The sequence below is a fragment of the Corvus moneduloides genome, chromosome 15, assembly GCF_009650955.1.
Source record: "Corvus moneduloides isolate bCorMon1 chromosome 15, bCorMon1.pri, whole genome shotgun sequence".
Lineage (NCBI taxonomy): Eukaryota > Metazoa > Chordata > Aves > Passeriformes > Corvidae > Corvus > Corvus moneduloides.
Genome location: NC_045490.1, coordinates 8,414,103 through 8,432,641, shown reverse-complemented (window position 1 = coordinate 8,432,641; position 18,539 = coordinate 8,414,103). Strand labels below are relative to the sequence as shown.

The 18,539-nt window shown below is 41.1% G+C and overlaps 1 protein-coding gene across 2 annotated transcripts in view; it reads left to right on the top strand.

Annotated features, from left to right (window-relative positions):
- SPOCK1 (SPARC (osteonectin), cwcv and kazal like domains proteoglycan 1) overlaps window positions 1–18,539 on the top strand; it is a 277,860-nt gene that overhangs the window by 251,973 nt on the left and 7,348 nt on the right. For both annotated transcript variants that reach the window (XM_032124995.1, XM_032124994.1), the window contains 3 exons: window positions 7,542–7,658; window positions 14,291–14,512; window positions 15,102–15,164. In XM_032124995.1, the coding sequence (XP_031980886.1) occupies window positions 7,542–7,658; window positions 14,291–14,512; window positions 15,102–15,164 (402 nt within the window). The remainder of the gene's footprint in view (window positions 1–7,541; window positions 7,659–14,290; window positions 14,513–15,101; window positions 15,165–18,539) is intronic.

The window sequence follows — 18,539 nt, the reverse complement described above, 5'->3', positions numbered from 1 at the left end:
TAATTTTACTTCCTCAATTTTGCACTTTCCAGCTGAAGACCATTTTCATTATGGAAAGTACCAGCTGCCCTTAACATCACCAGCTCAAGTTATTTCCAACTACTGTAACTCAAAACATTTTTTACTGAAGATCAGAATCTAAAACTTCTCTTTGTTCAGCAAGTGGAGCAAAACAACCTCCTGGATGTGAAGTTCAGGAGGTTGTCTTTAACATTTTCAGCTGTGGCTTCAGAAAGTCTGTAGGAAACAATTCCATTTAAAGCCCAAATATACACACTATGCTAGCCTATACTGTTTGTCTAAAAACAACTGTCCCACAATTCCTTCATTTTAACCACAGTGAGTTTTGTTTCTACTCTTAATTATTATTCCAGCTTTGCTTATTTATTGTTTCCAATGCCTTAGTGTGTACTATCTGCTGAGCTGTCAGCGGCAGCCAGGTATCTCTGAAAACCTCCCATGGGCTGTGGGCTGTGTGTTTGCTTTAAACACTGCTTTAAACTCACAGCAGTGGTCAGTTTTTCTAAGAACTCAGGCCTCTTGTAAAGATTGGCCAGAGCTGGACAGGCCACAGCTCAAGCAGACTGGAGTCTCTTCTCTGAGATCTGCTGGGGACATCTGTTCAGAGTAGAGTGTAAAAAACAGAGAGGGAGGGAGGGAGGCAAGAGGGGACATGATGACTCTATAAAGCCTTTTTTTATCCAGAGCATTGCATGAACTGGTAGAAAAGTCCACTCAGTCAGACATTTTTATTTGCTCTGCTTTAGGTTTCAATTGATGTAACTCTATTCCACCTTTCAGGTGTTATGACAGAATTGAATGAGGACATTAGAGTGAGCTGGCAAATGAATTTGGGAGGCTAAGAACCATGCAGGAGATAACATTTTAATTAGTACCTGACATGGCCAGAATGTCACAAGGGACGTTACTCCCGCAAGCTTTCTGCTTGGCTCTGACAGTCCCACACCATCATTATAGTTTGGATATATTTAAAATAAAACTCCAGGCTTCTTAATCACCTGGCAAAGATGAACTTTCCTGGGTTTCCACAATTAATGTGAGCACAAAAGGAAGTAGCATTAAGTACTAGGAAAGCAGATGTACACTTTGCCTGCAGCACTAGCAAGGGAGCTTTGTAGCTCTCAATCTTCGTTCACACAGCTCTAGCTGAGCTTTGTGTTTTAAATGTACCATTTTAAAGAAGCTTCAGATCAAAGCCTGTTTCGTCTTCCCAATAACTCAGCTGCTCCTGTAATCGCCTCAAAGTCTGAACTGCAGGATCTTGGCATCTGCTGCTGTATTTATAAGACAAGACAAAACAAGTGACAGAAGGATCAGAGGTGGTTATCAGCATGGGTGTCAACCCTGTGGAAGAATAGCCAGTGAGTGCTAAAAATGCAGTGAGACAAATATATCCACATAGAGCTTTGTCATGAAATGTTGGTGATTACAGGAGCGATTTTACATGTGAGCTGTTCATTGATCGGACCAGCAAGGCATGTTTGGAATGCACTACCTTTCCTTATAGTAATAGTAAACAATCCATTCCTTTCTACTTCATAAAATTATTGGCATAATACGTCATTTTTTATTATAAGAAGTTGCCTGAGGCCTCAATGAAAAGAGCAAATTAGAGCATTACTCCTTCCAACCACGAACAGTGAAATATTTGTGAAGGTGATTATCGCCAGAGTTGTATCACCAGAATATCACATATAAAACACTTGGGAGCCATCTACAAGTCACACAGATGTGTGTGTGTGTTTATATGCATCTGTGTGGAGTTGAATTGGAAGTGGAGGGTTAGCATGGCCCTGAATTTATCTTGATGCTTAGTTTCAAACCAGCTCCTGCAGCAGCAGTGTTTAGAGCACAATTCTGTATTTCTGGGAGCAGACCCACCCCCTTAGCCCGAAATATGCTACAATTTTTTTAACTGCCAGTTTTAATAATCCACACACATGTGGACACAGTTATAGCACGGTGAAATAAGATGGTGACTTACCTACAAGAAAATGTAATGATGTTTGTCAGGGAGAGCATGGATAAAATTGCTGCATTTTCTTTTTACAAAGCACACAAAATACAAAGATAATATAAAAATTGGTACTTAGAACAAAAGATCTCCTGTCAACCTCCATGCTAAGGTACATTTATGTCAAACCTTTTTAAGAAGTGCTGCCACATTGTTTTTAAATATGTTTTACCATATAATTTTGTTGTGTTAGTCTTCAAAAATAAAAAAATGAGAGTTTTTTCCCGTCTGAATTGCTGAAATAATGCCTGTCCTACCTCTAACTGGAGGAATATATCACTATTGGGCAATTTCATTTAGGTTTGTGCTGTATCACATTTTAATCAAAACTAAATGAACTTGTCCTCTAGGCTCACAGGACAAATGACTGGACCATTTGTTACCACTCACATGTGCTACCAGTAAAGCTGATTACTGCTTGAGAGCCAGGCAGCAGGCAGGGCTGGATTCCAGTAATACATCCACTACCTCTTGTTGCTCAGGGAATACAAAGCCTCTCAATCCATGGGCTCTCTTGCAAAGTTTTCTGTTTCTTATTTACATTTTGTGGCTGGTCACCTCTACCACAACGCATTGATTCTGCTCCATGGCAGCACATTTGCATCTTTAAGCAGGTTATTAAAAAGTAGCGGTGTGTTCCTAGGCTGAAGATTTAATTTGCATGGGAAGAACACTAACCTCAGTAAATAAATATGCATTTTTTAAAGCTCCAACTTTTTTTTTTTTTACCCCCTCTACATTTGCAGTTTCTTTTCTTCTACCATACAGAAACAGTTGAAGCTATTCCAGCTCTCAGGGCTACTCTCTCCCCTTTGGCATTCAGGGCATAGGGAATTTTCTCCTCAATCTCTACCTAAGAGACTGTATATATATTACTGTCATATAACAATAATATGAACCCAAAGAACCAGTCTCTCCACATGTAATTGGTAGGAATGTAGTACTATCTGTAAGAATTATTGTTAGACTAAGAACAGTAGGAATGAGAAGGCAACAGACATGCCAGAGAGATGACAAGGAAGTCAAGTAACACGATACCTTTTCTACACATTCTGTGAATCTGGTTTCATACTTTGCTTATTGGGAAATAGTGTAATGTATCACTGTAACTTGTTCCTGGACAATATGGACTTCTTGTTTGACACACAGTGTCAGAATATTCCAGCAGCAAGTGAGACACTAATACAGTCCTGCAGGAATGTGCTGTGTAAGTATTAAGTTTTTTTTAAGTATTAGAATTCACTAGTAGGAGTTGTGAGGCTTATGCTTTTTTATTTTGTTAGTGGATGGAGATTTTACAATATTGCTTTGCTAGGCTGGAGTAAAAAATGGGATGTGATTCAATATTGATTTAATCTCATACATCTACAGGTAAGTTCAGTTTTAATGTTGATTTCTATCACCAAGTACTATTGAAAGTCCCTATCTGAAAGAGTGAAATTAAATATTATACTGCTAATTTTTACCACCAATTTATATAGATTAGTATCTGTAGAGCTGAAAAAGTCCGTAACAAAAGCAGGCCCATAAAAGCCTGAGCCTTTACAGCATGCTAATGGCTTTCCATTAGGTCAGATTAATGCTTTCTGCTTGGTGAAAATAGGTATTTAGCAACAGTGCCTTCAGTTTGTGAGGAATAAATAACTGCTGGACCAAGTGCTTCACCCTTGGGAATAAATCTGCACTTTAGGTGCTTGTTAATAAATCACTTCTGCAGGATAATTTGTCGCATCAGCAGATGCAGATCTGAGGATGATGTTGGGTCCAGCAGCTCTCACATCCTCCTCCTGCGTTCGCATTGCTGAGGCTCAGAGAAGGGACAGATTCTGCCCCTGCTCAAAGTCCCACTGCCACCTCAAGTGCAGGGCCTGTGCTCTGGGGTCAGGTTGATGAGCTGGGTGTTACCCAACCTGCCTCTCCAGCCCTGGCTGGAGCAGCAGCCATCCCAGCCTGCTGCACTCAGGGAAGCCATCGGCTGTGAGCAGATGTCATCGAAGCTATCAGCAGGGAAGGATCCGGGACTTCCTGTTACAGGAGGATCTGATGTCAGATGGCTGCTAAGGCAGAACCTTTGTTGACATCAATAAAATAGCCAGGGTAAAGAATTATGGGTTGTTCTCTCTTTAAAAGGTGTAGGAAATGAATTGAAGCCAGAGTCTCTTATCTTGGAGAAGATACACACCACTGAAAATGCCTATTTACATATGTTGGCACTTGGGTCTGTTTCAAGCACCAGAGCTTTAAATGGTTGTTGACAGTTGACTGGACAGATTTCAGTTGCGAGAAAGGGGCTATGGAGAGATTCCTCCCTTGGTGATTCTCTTCAGCCTGGGTTCTTTAATCAGTGCTTCAAGTCATGTCAATATCCATATTGTTTGCAACCCCAGTGTTCTCTCCTTATAAATCTTCAAATAGCAAGAGACCCATTATCACATCCATTCCTCCTACAGCCCTGTTCTTCTCATCTGAGAAATGTGACTTGAAACTTCTATTAATAGTGAAGAGGTACATTTGCACTGCATTTTTCATGAAGAGGGTTCTTAAAAATGCTTTTTCTTCTACTAATGTAAATTTATATATAAGGATCTCAGATGAGGGGCTCCTCAGAGCTATGCTTTCTGATTGTTTGATATATAACTAATGGGCCCTACCATCAGAAATAAAACACTGAGTGCCCTGGTTCCCGGATGCCCAGCTGGAGGCTGGGCCTGACTTTGTTTGTACAAAACTCCTGCCCTCTGAATGTCAATCCACTTTGAAGTGTCCCAAATGTGCCCCAAACCAAGCAAATTCAGAATGATTATATGCCTCTGATAATGTTCAAATCAAATAAATAAAAATGGAATGCAGTTCCATTAGGTAGAAAGGCAGGATATTTTTAACCATGCATGGTAGCATTAAAATAAAATTTAATACAAGAAATGTGAAATAAAAGGATACTTCCTCTATTTTAATGTGCAGGAGAAAGTGAGATTGAGGGCATTAAATACTTGAATAGAAAGTTAACTGAACTTTGCATTAAATTTTTGAAGTCTTGTCCATAAATTTATTATTCACCTCATATTAACAGCAAAGTTGGCTCCTGTTTGACTCATGAAACAGCAATTATTCTTGTGAAGAAAGACTGCAGTCCTAAGAGAGAACCTCAAAATCATATCCACTGTGGAATCATCTCTAAGCAGCATACTTAAGGATTATCTCAGTTATTCACAGAAAAACTATCAGAATGCAGAAAACTCCAGTTCTGGGCTTACTGTCAATCATGCCTCAGATCAAATTCCAAAGGAAATCTGCAGGGTTTGTGGTCAGCAAAAACAAGAGCAATAAATTCACCCAGGGTCCACTCTCAAACACTGCCCTCAAAAAAAGCTGTTTCTTGACATGGTTGAAGTTACAGACATGGAAAAACTGTAATGACTTCATTACAAATGACATTTTACAGACCCTGACATGTTTGGTTGGCTCAGTTATAGAGAGGAGTTGTTTCAAGTCTGATTTACCATTAGTTACTTCTGTTTACCATTAATTAATTACTTCTGTCCCACCGATGCTGGTGCATTCAATCCTAGTTTGTATTGCAATTTAAAAGCATGGATTCCAATTACCCCAGTCAATGCAGTTTACACCAAATGACCACTTTGTGAGATTCGTTTTAGAGACTTTAGTTTGGCCCCAGGGAGTGCATCCTGCAGGGTGCTGAGGCTGGGAGAGGAGGTGAGTTTGCTCCTTGAGTCTTCTCTACACACGGGGTGAGTTTGCTCCTTGAGTCCTCTCTACACACAGGGTGAGTTTGGGAGCAAATCCAGTGTCCCTCAAAGCATTTGGCTTCCCTTGGGTTGCTGTGGTGTCTAGGGTTGGCTTTGTGTTTGGAAGTACATAAATCTAAATCAGGAAAATGGCTCCAGAGTGTAGTTTATTTATTACTGTTTCTTTTTCCCGGGCCTTGACTGTCAGTGAAGCTCAGTGTACCTGTCCAGAAGGCACAATGAGGGGTCAGGAAGGCACAGGAAGGGATGTTTGTAGTCCAGAGTTCAAGCCTTGGCCTCCTAAAGGTGACTTGTGCCACAATAATTATTTAATAAGTACCAGGTTTGCACAGTAAAATTATATTACTCATTTCTTGGACAAATGAATCCTATTTTTTTTAACCCAACTTGGAAAGATAATTTACAATGAGTAAAATGTAATGTTAGTTTCGGTGAGAAAATAAAGTGATAAGCTTTTTCAGCGAGGTAGGCCACTTTACAATTAGTATTGCATTGTTTTCCATTTATTTTACATTAATTGATGGGATTTTTCCTTACCTGGACTCAGCTTTAGAGGGATAGTGATCTTCATATTTTTATCTTTCGTAGGAAAATTTATCAAACTCTTTCAGCATTACAGAAAAAAAAAAATGGGTAAATCTTTCTTTTTCTCCCCCCTCAAATTTAGAAAAGGCTATAATTTCTATTTTTAACTTCAAAGTTATTCCTGTCCCAAACTAAAGTGCGAGAACAAACAAGTACTCAGCACAGCCATGACATATCAGCAAGTTCCTTGGAGTCATTGGAGCAGTGAGTTTAACTTGGGAGAGCTGTGGGACTCAATTGTTCTTCAGTAAGGCGGAAGGAGGAATATTGTAATGTGCAGTGAGACAGAGAAGACTTATTGTGACTGTGAGGGATGTCTGCCTCTATGGCATAAAATCTTGCTCTGTATTCCAAGAAATGTCATTTAAAATGTAGAATGAGTGCACAGCAGGAATAATACAATTGCCTGAGCATGTGAATTTTAGGCACTAAACATGATACAGAAACAAGGATGTTTTTGACAGAAACTTGTGGCTAATGCAGCTTTCTTCCTTAAAAATATTTGCTTCAGCTGGACATTAATCTCTTGGCAGAAATTTCTGGGAAAATTAGATACTTCCCAGTAAAATTTATAAGAAAATAAATGTTATACCAACAAAACATTCAGCTAACAAAATGGAATTGACAACCTTCAGAGGTGGCAGAGTCTCACAGTAGAACTAGAGCAACATAACAGTTTTTTCTGTATATAAATAAGTATATATATTTTCTATTACTGTGATAATAGCCTTATACTAAGCCAAATGTGGTTATAAATTATCCCTAGCATCTTTTTTGTGTAGCATGTCTAGGCAAGTATGTCCCTCCTCCCCATCTGTTTGACTGATACTATTCTCTGAAATCCTAAAAGGTGAAAACATTTAAGTTAAATAGTCACATAGCTCTAATTGCCAACCGGCAGGGAGCTCTGCGTGGCACTTCTTCCATCACCAGTCATGTCAGATTCCAAGGAAGTACTTGAGTACAACTTATAATTCATAATGAATTACATTTTCTTTTTAGCTTGCATCCTTTCCCCTGACCTTCTCTTTTTCCTTCAGAGCTCTTAATGAGGAGAACTTTACAACCATAAACACTATTTTTCTAATGGACTCTCTGGGGAGAGGTTTTTCCCTGGTGCTCCTGACTCAGTCTGGTGCTTTGTTCTTTCCTAGCTTGCACAGACAAAGAACTGAGGAACCTGGCTTCAAGACTAAAAGACTGGTTCGGTGCCCTTCACGAGGATGCAAATCGTGTCATCAAGCCCACGAGCTCGGAGACGGCACAAGGCAGTAAGAAAACCCCTTTCCCATTGCACATTGGGTATTGTAGGAGCTTCCCAACCTGAGAGAATTGAACCAACCACAGCTATTGGTTCTACAACATCCTGTCAGGCAGGTGCCAGTGAATAAGCAGGTAGTGGAGACCTGATCCTGCAAATAAGTGCTGTTTTCTCAAGGAGCTGCAGTCCTTCTGTCCTCTCTCTGGCCCAAACTGCTCTAAAAACTGGCAGTCAGAGACAGACCTTCACAAGTTAATCAGGCAGATAACTGTGTCTGAAGGCTGTGGAGATCACCTCTATATGAGTAACTGAAACTGCTCAGGGACTTTCCTCAAGTGCTGGGGTTAACTAATATGATACAGTTGTTACAGTTAAATTCCATCAACCTCCAATTCAATGTGGCTGCATCCAAATCATTTCTTGGGGTTGGACTCTGGTCTCTGCTTAACCACCAGTTTTATGGCCAAGCATTTTCTAACACAATGTCAGTGGCATAAGATGAAAATATGGCATACAAGCATAGGGAACACTATGGCAATGTTGGAAAACACTCACTTAGATTTGCTTTAAAATTTCCTGTTAGCAGTTTATGTAAGAGAAAGAATAATTAAAACATCCACATCTGAGCCATGGAGATAGAAGAGTTAAATCTTCAAGAAAGCTGGAATCCATTGTGTCTGAGGTATTTAATAACACGATCTTTGCCTCCTTTGATGCCTTTTTTTTTTTTAAGAAAGGAAGAAAATGAACAGTCTAGAGGACATTCACTCTCTGTGGGTTAAGCCAACATGACTGATTTTGATGTCATTTTGCCACCTGGGAGGGGAAAGATTCAGATAACAGCGTTAAAAGAGGTCATGCTCATCAGAGAGCAGATGCAAATTCGCTTTCTGTAAGGACTCATTAATTCTTTTAAACAGTATGTCCCAAAACACATGGGCCCTTGGGCTGCAAAATAGGATGCACAAGTTTGGCGTAGGTGTGTGCCTCACTGTCACTTCACTGATTCTCTGGGATGAGCTGTCTAAAGCCAGGGCTCAAACCCAGAATTTGAAGGGTTCAGTCAGCTGCTACTTTTATGGCTCTTTTCACCTGGTGTCCCTGTAGAGAAACATCACAGAGGCTACAGGGACAGTAGAGAAGACCCAGCACAGCAGGGTGGGCATTTTCTGCTGGTCCAGGCCTCCACAGCCCCTCTCTTTTGTGCCAGCTGAGCTGGGGTAGCAATAGATTGCCTCTTCCTAAAGAGAAAATATACCACAGACTATATTGCTCAAAACTATACTCAAACCCAATAATTTCACCACATGTCTTAAAACTCTGTGGTGAAACAAGTCACATTCTGTGTAAATTACCTTTTTTCATGTGTTCCTTATTTTGCATAGTATTTACAACAAAGTCAGTATCTTTAAAACCACATGTCCTACTTATTTCTGAAATGGTGCTCCAAAAAAAGATACTCGCATGCTGAGGATCCAAACCATAGTGCAAAAAGCAACTGGATGTACAGCTAATCATGGCTTCCAGATGTGAATTCATTTCAAACCCCATGACAGAAAGTCTTAGAGGCTTTGAACTTTGTTTGAAGTCCTTTAGGCCCAAAATCACAGGAAATCTCATTTTATCAGATTGTCAAAAGGATGTTTTCATGCAGATGATTTGTGACATCCTCATGATGACCTTGCCAGAGGCCAAAGACCAAATACAATCCTAAAGGTGTTGAATTTCTTTTTCTTTTTTTTTTTGCTTAAGCAATTTCAGTGAGAAAAATGTTCCTGGTAATTCTGCAGTGTTTGCTCTGATTCACAGAGGAGCTGTTATCTCTTTCTAGTTTAGTTTGATTCCTGGCAGCTTTTATTTGAAAGGCTGCCTGATGATCTTAAACACTTGATCTCAACAATGTTCATTTTTAGACTGTTGACTTAGTTTGGCACATTCTCTTATTTTCTTCTATATCAGTTAAAAAAAAAAAAGAAAGAAACTTCATGAGTTTAGATGCCTAAGCCATTTTTGAATGCCACAAAACTTGGGCTTGTTTTTCTTTTTGAGGTTTTTGCAACAGTATTCATGAATTAATCTGCATGTGCCAAATTCTGCAGCTCACATTCTCTCTGGTGGCACTGAAAATACTCACAGAGCGAAGACAGCAGTATTTGTCTCTCTCCAGCTTCAAACATTTCTAAAAATGAAAGACACCTTAAACAGGATTCAGAATTCAAAGTAAAGTTCACATACCCAAGGTGTAGAAAAGAATGTATGTGAATCCTGGCAAACAGGACACACACAGCTCTGGAAAGACGCTCTGATGTACACATTGCCCTTTTTTTATGGCTCTGCATGTGTTGCCCTCCTCATCACACACATCACTTCATTAAACTGAACTGATTTGGTTGTGCCTGTAGAGTTTGAAAAGGCACGAACATCTTCAAAGTAATCCATTTTGGATATGCCCCCATGGCAGTAAAAGGAACAGATGGTGGGATGGGATGACTACGATGCCTCGGACACATCGGCTGTCTAGAGAAGGTCTTCCAGCAGAGATTTCTCTATGCTACATTAATTTTTCAAGATGTGTGAGTGTAAATAAGCATTTTGAGTGTATTATGTTCACCCCCAGGTGAAGAAAAAAAGTACACTCCTTTTTGTTTTCTTTGTAAGTCTCTTGAAAGGAAAAGGATGATGGAGATAATTTCAAACCTTCATTCCCTGAGCTCTCTGATCCCAGCAAAGCACTGTGGGCCAGGTACTTTGTCTTCTGAAGGCTTTGTGCAATTAAAATCTCCTCAATAAATGATACAAGAAACTCAGGGACTTGCTTTGACATAGGGAAATAATAAAACTGATTAGGTAGCGAGATCAGATTCAAATTGCTCCTGAGCCTGTTGATAATTCATAACATCCCTGTATTGTATCTAGAGAGTCTCCTTGGTTGGAGTGAGTGTTGTTTTTCTTTTACAGGAGATCTGTGCAATAGAAAGGATTTTTTCTGGGGAACATTTCTTCTCCTCCTTCTTTTATTTTAAATGATTGGGGAAATTAGGTTAATTATACCCCTGTTAATTTAATTGTAGTATACTTTAATAAAATAAAAATGGCTCATGTAAGTCAACTCTTGAAGGGGGAAAATAATTTTTGTCATGCCAGAAGGTGTGTTTATTTTTAATTAGGATTTTCACCTAAAGACTTTTTTAAATTTAATTCCATTTTAAATCAGAGGAGGTGGAGTGTTTTATGTATTAATGGGATGAGAGACTTCTACATGTAGGTCACCAGCTTGATTTCCTTCCAGCTCTGTAGTGAATGAAAGTTGTCAGGATGCTGTCAGTTGGAAAGAGGAACACGATGGTCTCAGTCCAGGTCCTTGTGAGCAGGTGTCCAAATGAGAGCAGCCACCACCTCAACTGACATTAATTGGCATCTGTGTTGGCAGCATCTGCCAAGGAGCCGAGAGCAAGAGGGATGTGGAGCCTGCACTGTTCTCCTGCTTCTCACCAAAGGCACTGCAGCACTACCCTGATGAACAGAAAGATGCAGAAAGGTTCTCACTGAGGTTGCTTATTCTGGGTCTGTTGTGCTGGACCAGCCTGTTAACCAAGTACTGATTAACCAAGTACTGAATTCTTTACAGAATTACAGTATATGGTTTATTTCATCCAGAAAATTGCATCATATTTATAGATAAGTATATCAAAATACTCTAAAAAGAAGTTAATCCATTCAATATCATTTGGTCTCACCAGGCTGGTGGGAGCATAGTGACCTCCCAGTGAAGGTAAGTGAGCTCCAAAAGCCATTTTCCATCAGCTGCCGTGAGTCAGAGCCTGTGTTGAACATTTAGGGGACATTTGGCTTTCTCTCCTGGTGCTGGGTGCTGAGAGCATCCAGGATTGTTGGATTTGGGCTGCAAATGCAATGTTCCAAAATGTGATTTATGGGCAGTACCTTTTACCAGGAGACAGTAGGAAGTGGAGCTACTATTTACATTCAACTACATATTGAGGCACAATTAAAGATTTAACTTTCCATTGATAATAACCATCTAGCTAAGGACTTTGTGTTACACCTACCACTTCAATATTTCAGGACTTCCAGATCACACTGTCTGATAATCCAGCACTGTTTAGTAAACCAGCCTCTTAATAAATCTAATCTGGAACTCTGGTCACAACAGTGAAAGCTCCCTTATTTATAAGAAATTACAGTCAAAACCTCTTCAACTAATGTAATTAACTGTCTTCTCGAGTGACCTTTCACAACTGTATCTCCCATCCAAGCCCTGATGGTGTGTCACAGAGCAGCTTTGTACTCACAGCAGTCACTGCTGGTGATATGCTCAGACAGATCTGTGCTGAGGGCAGGCTGGTGTTGTATCCCCATTGTGCACACAGGTGGAGATTTCCCAGCAGGGAGGAAAACAAGACTCAGAAATAATCTACAGGCACTGTCAGGGGCAAGTTCATCCTGGGATCTCCTCCTCCCTGCATTGATCCCTGCCAGTTAAGAGATGACCTTTAGAGACCCATCAGGGCTGAGCAACACATACCATACTCAACTGTTGATACAACACACCCTGAAGTTACCTTTTGCAGCAGTAAGTGCCACCACAGTGTGTAAAGTCCATTTCCAGAGAGGGCATCTGTGCAGAAAAAGAGCAGACTTTGGAAACTAACTCTTTTTCTCTAAAAACTGTTAAACTGGGATAGCTGAAGCTGATCCCAGCTCCACCATGCAGTTGAATGATCCACCCCTGCCTGTTTGACTACTTTTAACCTGCCGTGGGGTGGGGAATCTGGCACCATATACCTGTACAGGGCAGGACTGTGTGCCCTGCTCCTGTTGCTCTGTAAAGGCAAAGGTGAGGAATCTTAAATCCTTTCTCTCAACAAGAGATTGCACAGTGATCAAATCCTGCTTGCCTTCTTCAGATGACTAAAATAATTGAAGTCAGTATTTCTAATTGCTTCAGCAAGGCAAGCAGCTCCTCCCTACATCTATTCATGCAGCCTTGTTCTTTTTCACTGTGCTCAAACATGATTAGATAATGTTATGGGAGATAACAGCATAAAAATGTGATGAAATGTTCAGCATTATTTCTCTCTTCCCTGCCTGAGCTGCCTCTAGCCCTGAGCAAATGGCGTTACCTTCTTCCTTCCTTAGAGAAACATGTATTATGAATGACACAAACCTTCCCATTAGTTAACCCTTCTCATTGTCCCTCTGGGTCACTGACAACTCTCAGCCACAGTTGCATACAAAAAGCACAGCTTCCAGCAAAAAGCCCTGCTCTCCTTTGGATTAATGCCTAAAATAGCAGGTAGGCTGCAGAGCTTGGACAAACTGTCAGTGTGATTCCAGCAACATCTCAGCTTTCACTTTAACAAAGCAGCATCCTGAAAGGGACATGTACAGCAAATAAAGCTTAACCTCTTTCAATGAATGATGCAGCTGAAGGAAAAAGCTCATCAGGCTTCTCCACCTGGCCCAAAGCAGAGTGAGCAGTGCACAGGCAGGTTATTGCTCACAGCTGGAGCAGTGTGAGCACCAGAGGCCCAGGGTATCAGCAGGCCTCTGTCCCTGCACATTCCCAGCCAACGGATTCATGTTTCTGAGTCCTGGTTGAAACTAATACCCTTGTTATCAGATTTATTATCTCTGTATTATAAATATACTTCCTGACATTGTAGATAACTTGGAATTTAGTCTAAGCATTGAAAAAGCTTTGTGGATTTATAATGCCCCATGCCAGTGTTTTTCTGGAGACTGCAGGATACTGGAACATGTATCTCACATACACAGTGGGTATCTATATGCATGACTTGGGCTTTCTGTGATAACCACGGCTGCAGCAGTCTTTGAAGAGTCTGGGCTATTAAAATGAATGATGGTGATGGTTTCCAAAGCGCTGGAAAAGCAGAATCCTGTATTGCTGCAGAATCCTGGAGGCTGCAGGAAGGAGTGGTGCTGGTACAGCATGCAAGAGCATGGGCAGCTCTGTGCAGCTCCCAGCTGAAGCAGTGCCCTCCCTCAGAGTGCTGTAAGGAACAGAGACGCTTCACCTCTTCTCTCCCCCTGCCTCCCCCAGACAGCTCACAGTCCAGATCAAAGCAGTTTGTTGTCACAAACCACACAGACAGGCCTTTGAAGAGTGAAAAGCAAGGATGAGAGGTAGAAGGTGAGAGCACAGCAGGAAAGAATTTGATCAGGCGACTAGAAATGAGTCTGGGAAACAGGATTTAAATTGCATTCAGATTCAGTCTAGTTTGAAAATATGGTGGATGCAGCCTTTTCTCATCACATTTCAGTTTCCTGGAACCAGGCCAACCCCCTTGGACTGAGGACTGAAAAAAAAATCGAGCAAGAACTTTTTGACTAGAAATAACTTTGAATTACAAAAATCATGTCTGAATCTCAGCCCTCTCCACCCCACAGCTCCCACAGAGTGTGAGTAGTTTGTAGCTGTGCTTGGGCTTTAAGCTTTACACAATCAGTTGAGTCTTAGGATTTTGTTCTGCTTTGCACAAGTCAGCTCAATGTTCAGAGTCCAGCCAAAAAAAGAAAAGTTAGCAGGGCTTCACCTTAGAAGTGGTTCCTGTGCCCAGGGCATGTCAGGGTTCAGCTGGGGAATATTTGCCTGTCTTACAGGATTTGACACCAGCATCCTACCAATCTGTAAGGATTCCTTAGGCTGGATGTTCAACAAACTTGACATGAACTATGACCTGCTGCTGGATCCCTCGGAGATCAGTGCCATTTATCTGGATAAGTACGAGCCGTGTGTCAAGCCGCTCTTCAACTCCTGCGACTCCTTCAAGGACGGGAAGCTTTCCAACAACGAGTGGTGCTATTGCTTCCAGAAGCCGGGCGGTGAGTTGTGCGATTTGCAATACAAAGAGGAGCTGTTGGCTCTCCCTGTGTTTCAGGGCCTGCCTGTAGAGACTGGCAAGCAGGTGTGTTAAAAAGCTCTTTTCCCCAGCACCAGTGTGAAGGGCATTGTGGAACCATGTTAATGTCTCAGATGAACTGTATTAATATCCCTTGATCGTTAAAGCAAACAAATTAGTAAGTGTCAGTGCACACAGTCTAGAAATAAGCTCTACTGCTGATAGAAAGCTCAAGAATTGACTCTTTTATTAATGCAGAAATTAGCCAATTAGCAAGTCATAAATCAGAGAGCTGGCATGATGTCAATTTGGTGAAAAGAGAGGTAGAATGGTTTAACAATTAAAATGGCCCCCAAACACTACTCTCAACGACAGTGTGTTGCCTTTTTTTTTTTTTTTTTTTTTAATTAGTGGAGCTAATGACAAATTTGTTTTGCGGTACAGTACCAGCATATGGGCTTCTCTCAGTCCCAGGTGTACAGTAGCCTACATTTCATGTCAGCAGTGAAGCCAGTCATTGCAGAGTCTGTCCCGTACCATCTGGAAACTGATTCTTTTACATTATATTTTAGGTCTTCCTTGCCAGAATGAAATGAATAGAATTCAAAAGCTAAGTAGAGGGAAGAGTCTGTTGGGTAAGTTCGATTACTTGCTATTCATTTACTCAACTAATTAAAGCTTCTGTGATTATTGTAACTTTATATGCAGTAATGGTTTTTCAATTAGAGACTAATGTTTTGAGTCGGGAGTATGCAGCACTGAGTGTAGGCCTGACACTATGAAATTAAACAAATAATGAGATAGCAACACACAGAACAGGTGTCAGCATGGCAACAGGTTCAGAACTAATTTACTGCTCTCCAGAAATGCAGAGCCTTGTCTGCCCAGAGCTTAATACTGCCTTATCACCTCACAGGTCAGAGTAAGTGCTGGGAGGCTGCTTGATACTCAGGGCTCCCATTTTTGAAGGGTGACTGAAGGTGCATAGGCAATGCATTCATATTCCCTTGCAGCTATGGCGCAATGCAGGCTTTCCTTGGGGTTCAATTTCACCTAATCACTCTTTAAAATGTTTCAGTATATTCTGTGTAAATGAAAACAGGAATTCATATAATCTCATTTTAGGCAGCCTCCAGGATGCTTCATGCTGTAAGATGTGGTCATGCCTGTCCCTCTCTTTCGTGCCTGTTGGGAGCCTGAATTGATTCATGACTCACATTGCTCTGATGGATATCTAAAATTAGGTTAAATAAATCCCCATCTGGCATTTTCCCAATTAATTGCTAAAAAATCAGGTTGCTGAACTGAAAAAATTTCAGGTGACTAATTCCCTACCCTAAAATCACCCAGTGATGTGTAGCCTGGTGTTTGTGTGCTGGTATCGTATCGAAACTTGTGTCCCAGCACATTTGTGCACACAGATCCCAACCACTGAGTTGCAGAGGACAGATGAAAGCCCCCATTTACAGCAAGCCCCGCACTTCACCCTCGAGGAGGATGGCTGACCTCAGCCCCAGCTGTCAGGCCCACCATGGAAAACATGTCAGGTATCCCACAGCATCACCAGCTGCAGCACAGGGATGTGTCAGCTCGTGCTGCAGTGCTGCTCGGGTGCCTCTCACATTCCAGGCTGGGGTTCCTCCATACTCAACAGCAGACCCTGCAAACAGAACTCTGCCAAATCCTGCCATTCCCAGATGCCACTGCCATTTGGACTCAAGCTTCAGGTGCCTTGTGAACAGTCCCAACCCAGATTCATTGGTTTAAATTAAGAATAAACATTCCCAAAGGCTGCAGGGACTGTGGTTTAGATCCATCAACCTTTCAGAGCAAGTTCACATGAAGATTAAGATGTTTCAGAGTTACAGCTCCTGCTGTTCGTAGCTGTGGGAGCAAAGGGAGGATTGATCACTTGGGGTGTGTGTGCTCCATTCAGCAAATATTCTGCATTTGTGTTCAGGGGAATGTTGTGGCAGAGGAAGTCACAGTGTTCTCTCTCTCATGGGTGTCATGATTTTCAAAGCCACCTAAAAGAATAAGAAGCCCAGTTGTTAATAGATAGCTTTGACTATCCCATATTTATTTTATGCTTTGCTGTTATTTTCTGTGTGCTATAAATGTCATCTAGGTTGAAACATAAGTAGTTTTTCTGGTGTGTGGGAAGAATGATGCCTGGATTGCAGGTAGTTCAACATGCAGGTGGTTGTAGCACATGTCACTGGGATCTGATCACAATAGCAGGAGTAAAATGACAAAGTAAAAGCAGTAAGAATGGTCCCTTAGCACAGATAACTTCTAGTCAGCTGTATTAAAAAAAAATAAAAGAAGAATGAAAGTAGTAAAGCTCAACAAATCAAGGTGTCAGGCACAGGTTGTTCCACAAGCTAGAAAATTATAATATAAAGAGGAACTCTTTGCTTCACCTACCCTGAAAGTCTTCCTGCATAATGACACCTGTCTGGAAGATTTTAATTTGATATCAGAGCTATTTATACAGCAGAAGACATTGTCTTTTCACTGACTGAAAAATCATTCAGATGGAAGCCCAAACATACACATGACTTATAGCAACAGTGAAGATGGAGAAGAGATTAATATTTTCAGAGAAACTAATCTTTAATTATTCTCTTTCCTCCTCTGACCCTGACATAGAGAGCACAGCACTTACAGTCGGGGTAGTAACATGAAAAATGTTTTTGTTAACTTGTATCCATTGATAAAAATGATGACTTTTGATATTTTCTTCTCTGTATATTTTTCAAAACACTTGACAGTTGCAACAAAGTACTTCAAAGCCATTGCCATTAGATATGTTGAATTTGGAGGCTTTCAAATGAAGCCTAGCATCCCAGGAGACTGAATTAAAAAGTAAACAGCACTATTCATCTTTTCCTACCAGATTTATCTAGAGCACAATTAACTGCAGAGACTGTACTTTCAGAGCATACTACTGTGCAGCCTGATAATGCTTCTCCCACATCACTAAAGTAATAAATTTCTGCTCCTGTCACTGTTTTCTCCTGCATCAACCCTGTGGATTCAGCTAATATAACAGCTAATACCAGGAGCTGTGTGCTGGCTAGCACTTAATTCTGTCAGGCTTTTACCTGTGTGCTTCACTATCTTTAGCATATAACTATTCTCCTCATGTTCCCTAAGGAAGGGGAGTATTATATAGATAAGGAAATTATGCAAAAAAAAAGAGGTATAGGTCTGGATCCATAAAGAGGATACAGATGCAAGAGTGCTGTTCAAGTTTCTGTGGAGTAATTAAATCCTTCCCAGGACAAAGGGAGATGGGGAGGCAGCATTCAGTAGCCTGAGGCAGTTTGGTGGGGAGTGACTCACATTTTGTGGGGTCGAGGCTCGTGGGGAAGCACTGTCTGTGCAAGAACCTCTGGAGAGGAAAGCCAGATGTTCTCTGATGCCAAACCCAGAAAATGGGCTGTCTAGGTGCCATGCTCCAGGATAGCAGAGCTTGTAGCCAGCTTATTTCTAATGAAAACAGGCTGATTTGTGTACAATTTACAGGGAGAATCATCACATTGTACAACACTTGTTCCCAGCGACTCTCTATCCTCTCCAAATTATCACCTGCACCTGACACATTGGAGAGGACATGCTGTATCTTCCCTCTGATGGCTGGCAAATACTGTGGCATTAGTATGCATAGCTAAATATTTAAAGCTCCAGTGTTACATACAAATTGGCACGAATTTCCCACGCAGAAGGAAAAGTACCTTCCACTCTTCACTGTGACCCAAAGCGTGAATCTATTCCACACACAGTTATGTTGGCAGTGAGCCTGGGCCATAATTTATTTTTAAATCTTTTAAAGCTTTTATAGGCAGTGTGGAACATTTTCATGCCTTACAAGAAACAGTGAAACTATGCAAAAAGGCCTGTTTCAAAGAAGGGAAAGGTTGCTTTGCCCAAGGAAAAGAGAAAGCATGAGACCGTTTAAGATGCAGAAGCTGATTTCTGCTCACCCTGTAATGCCCCTGAGGTCC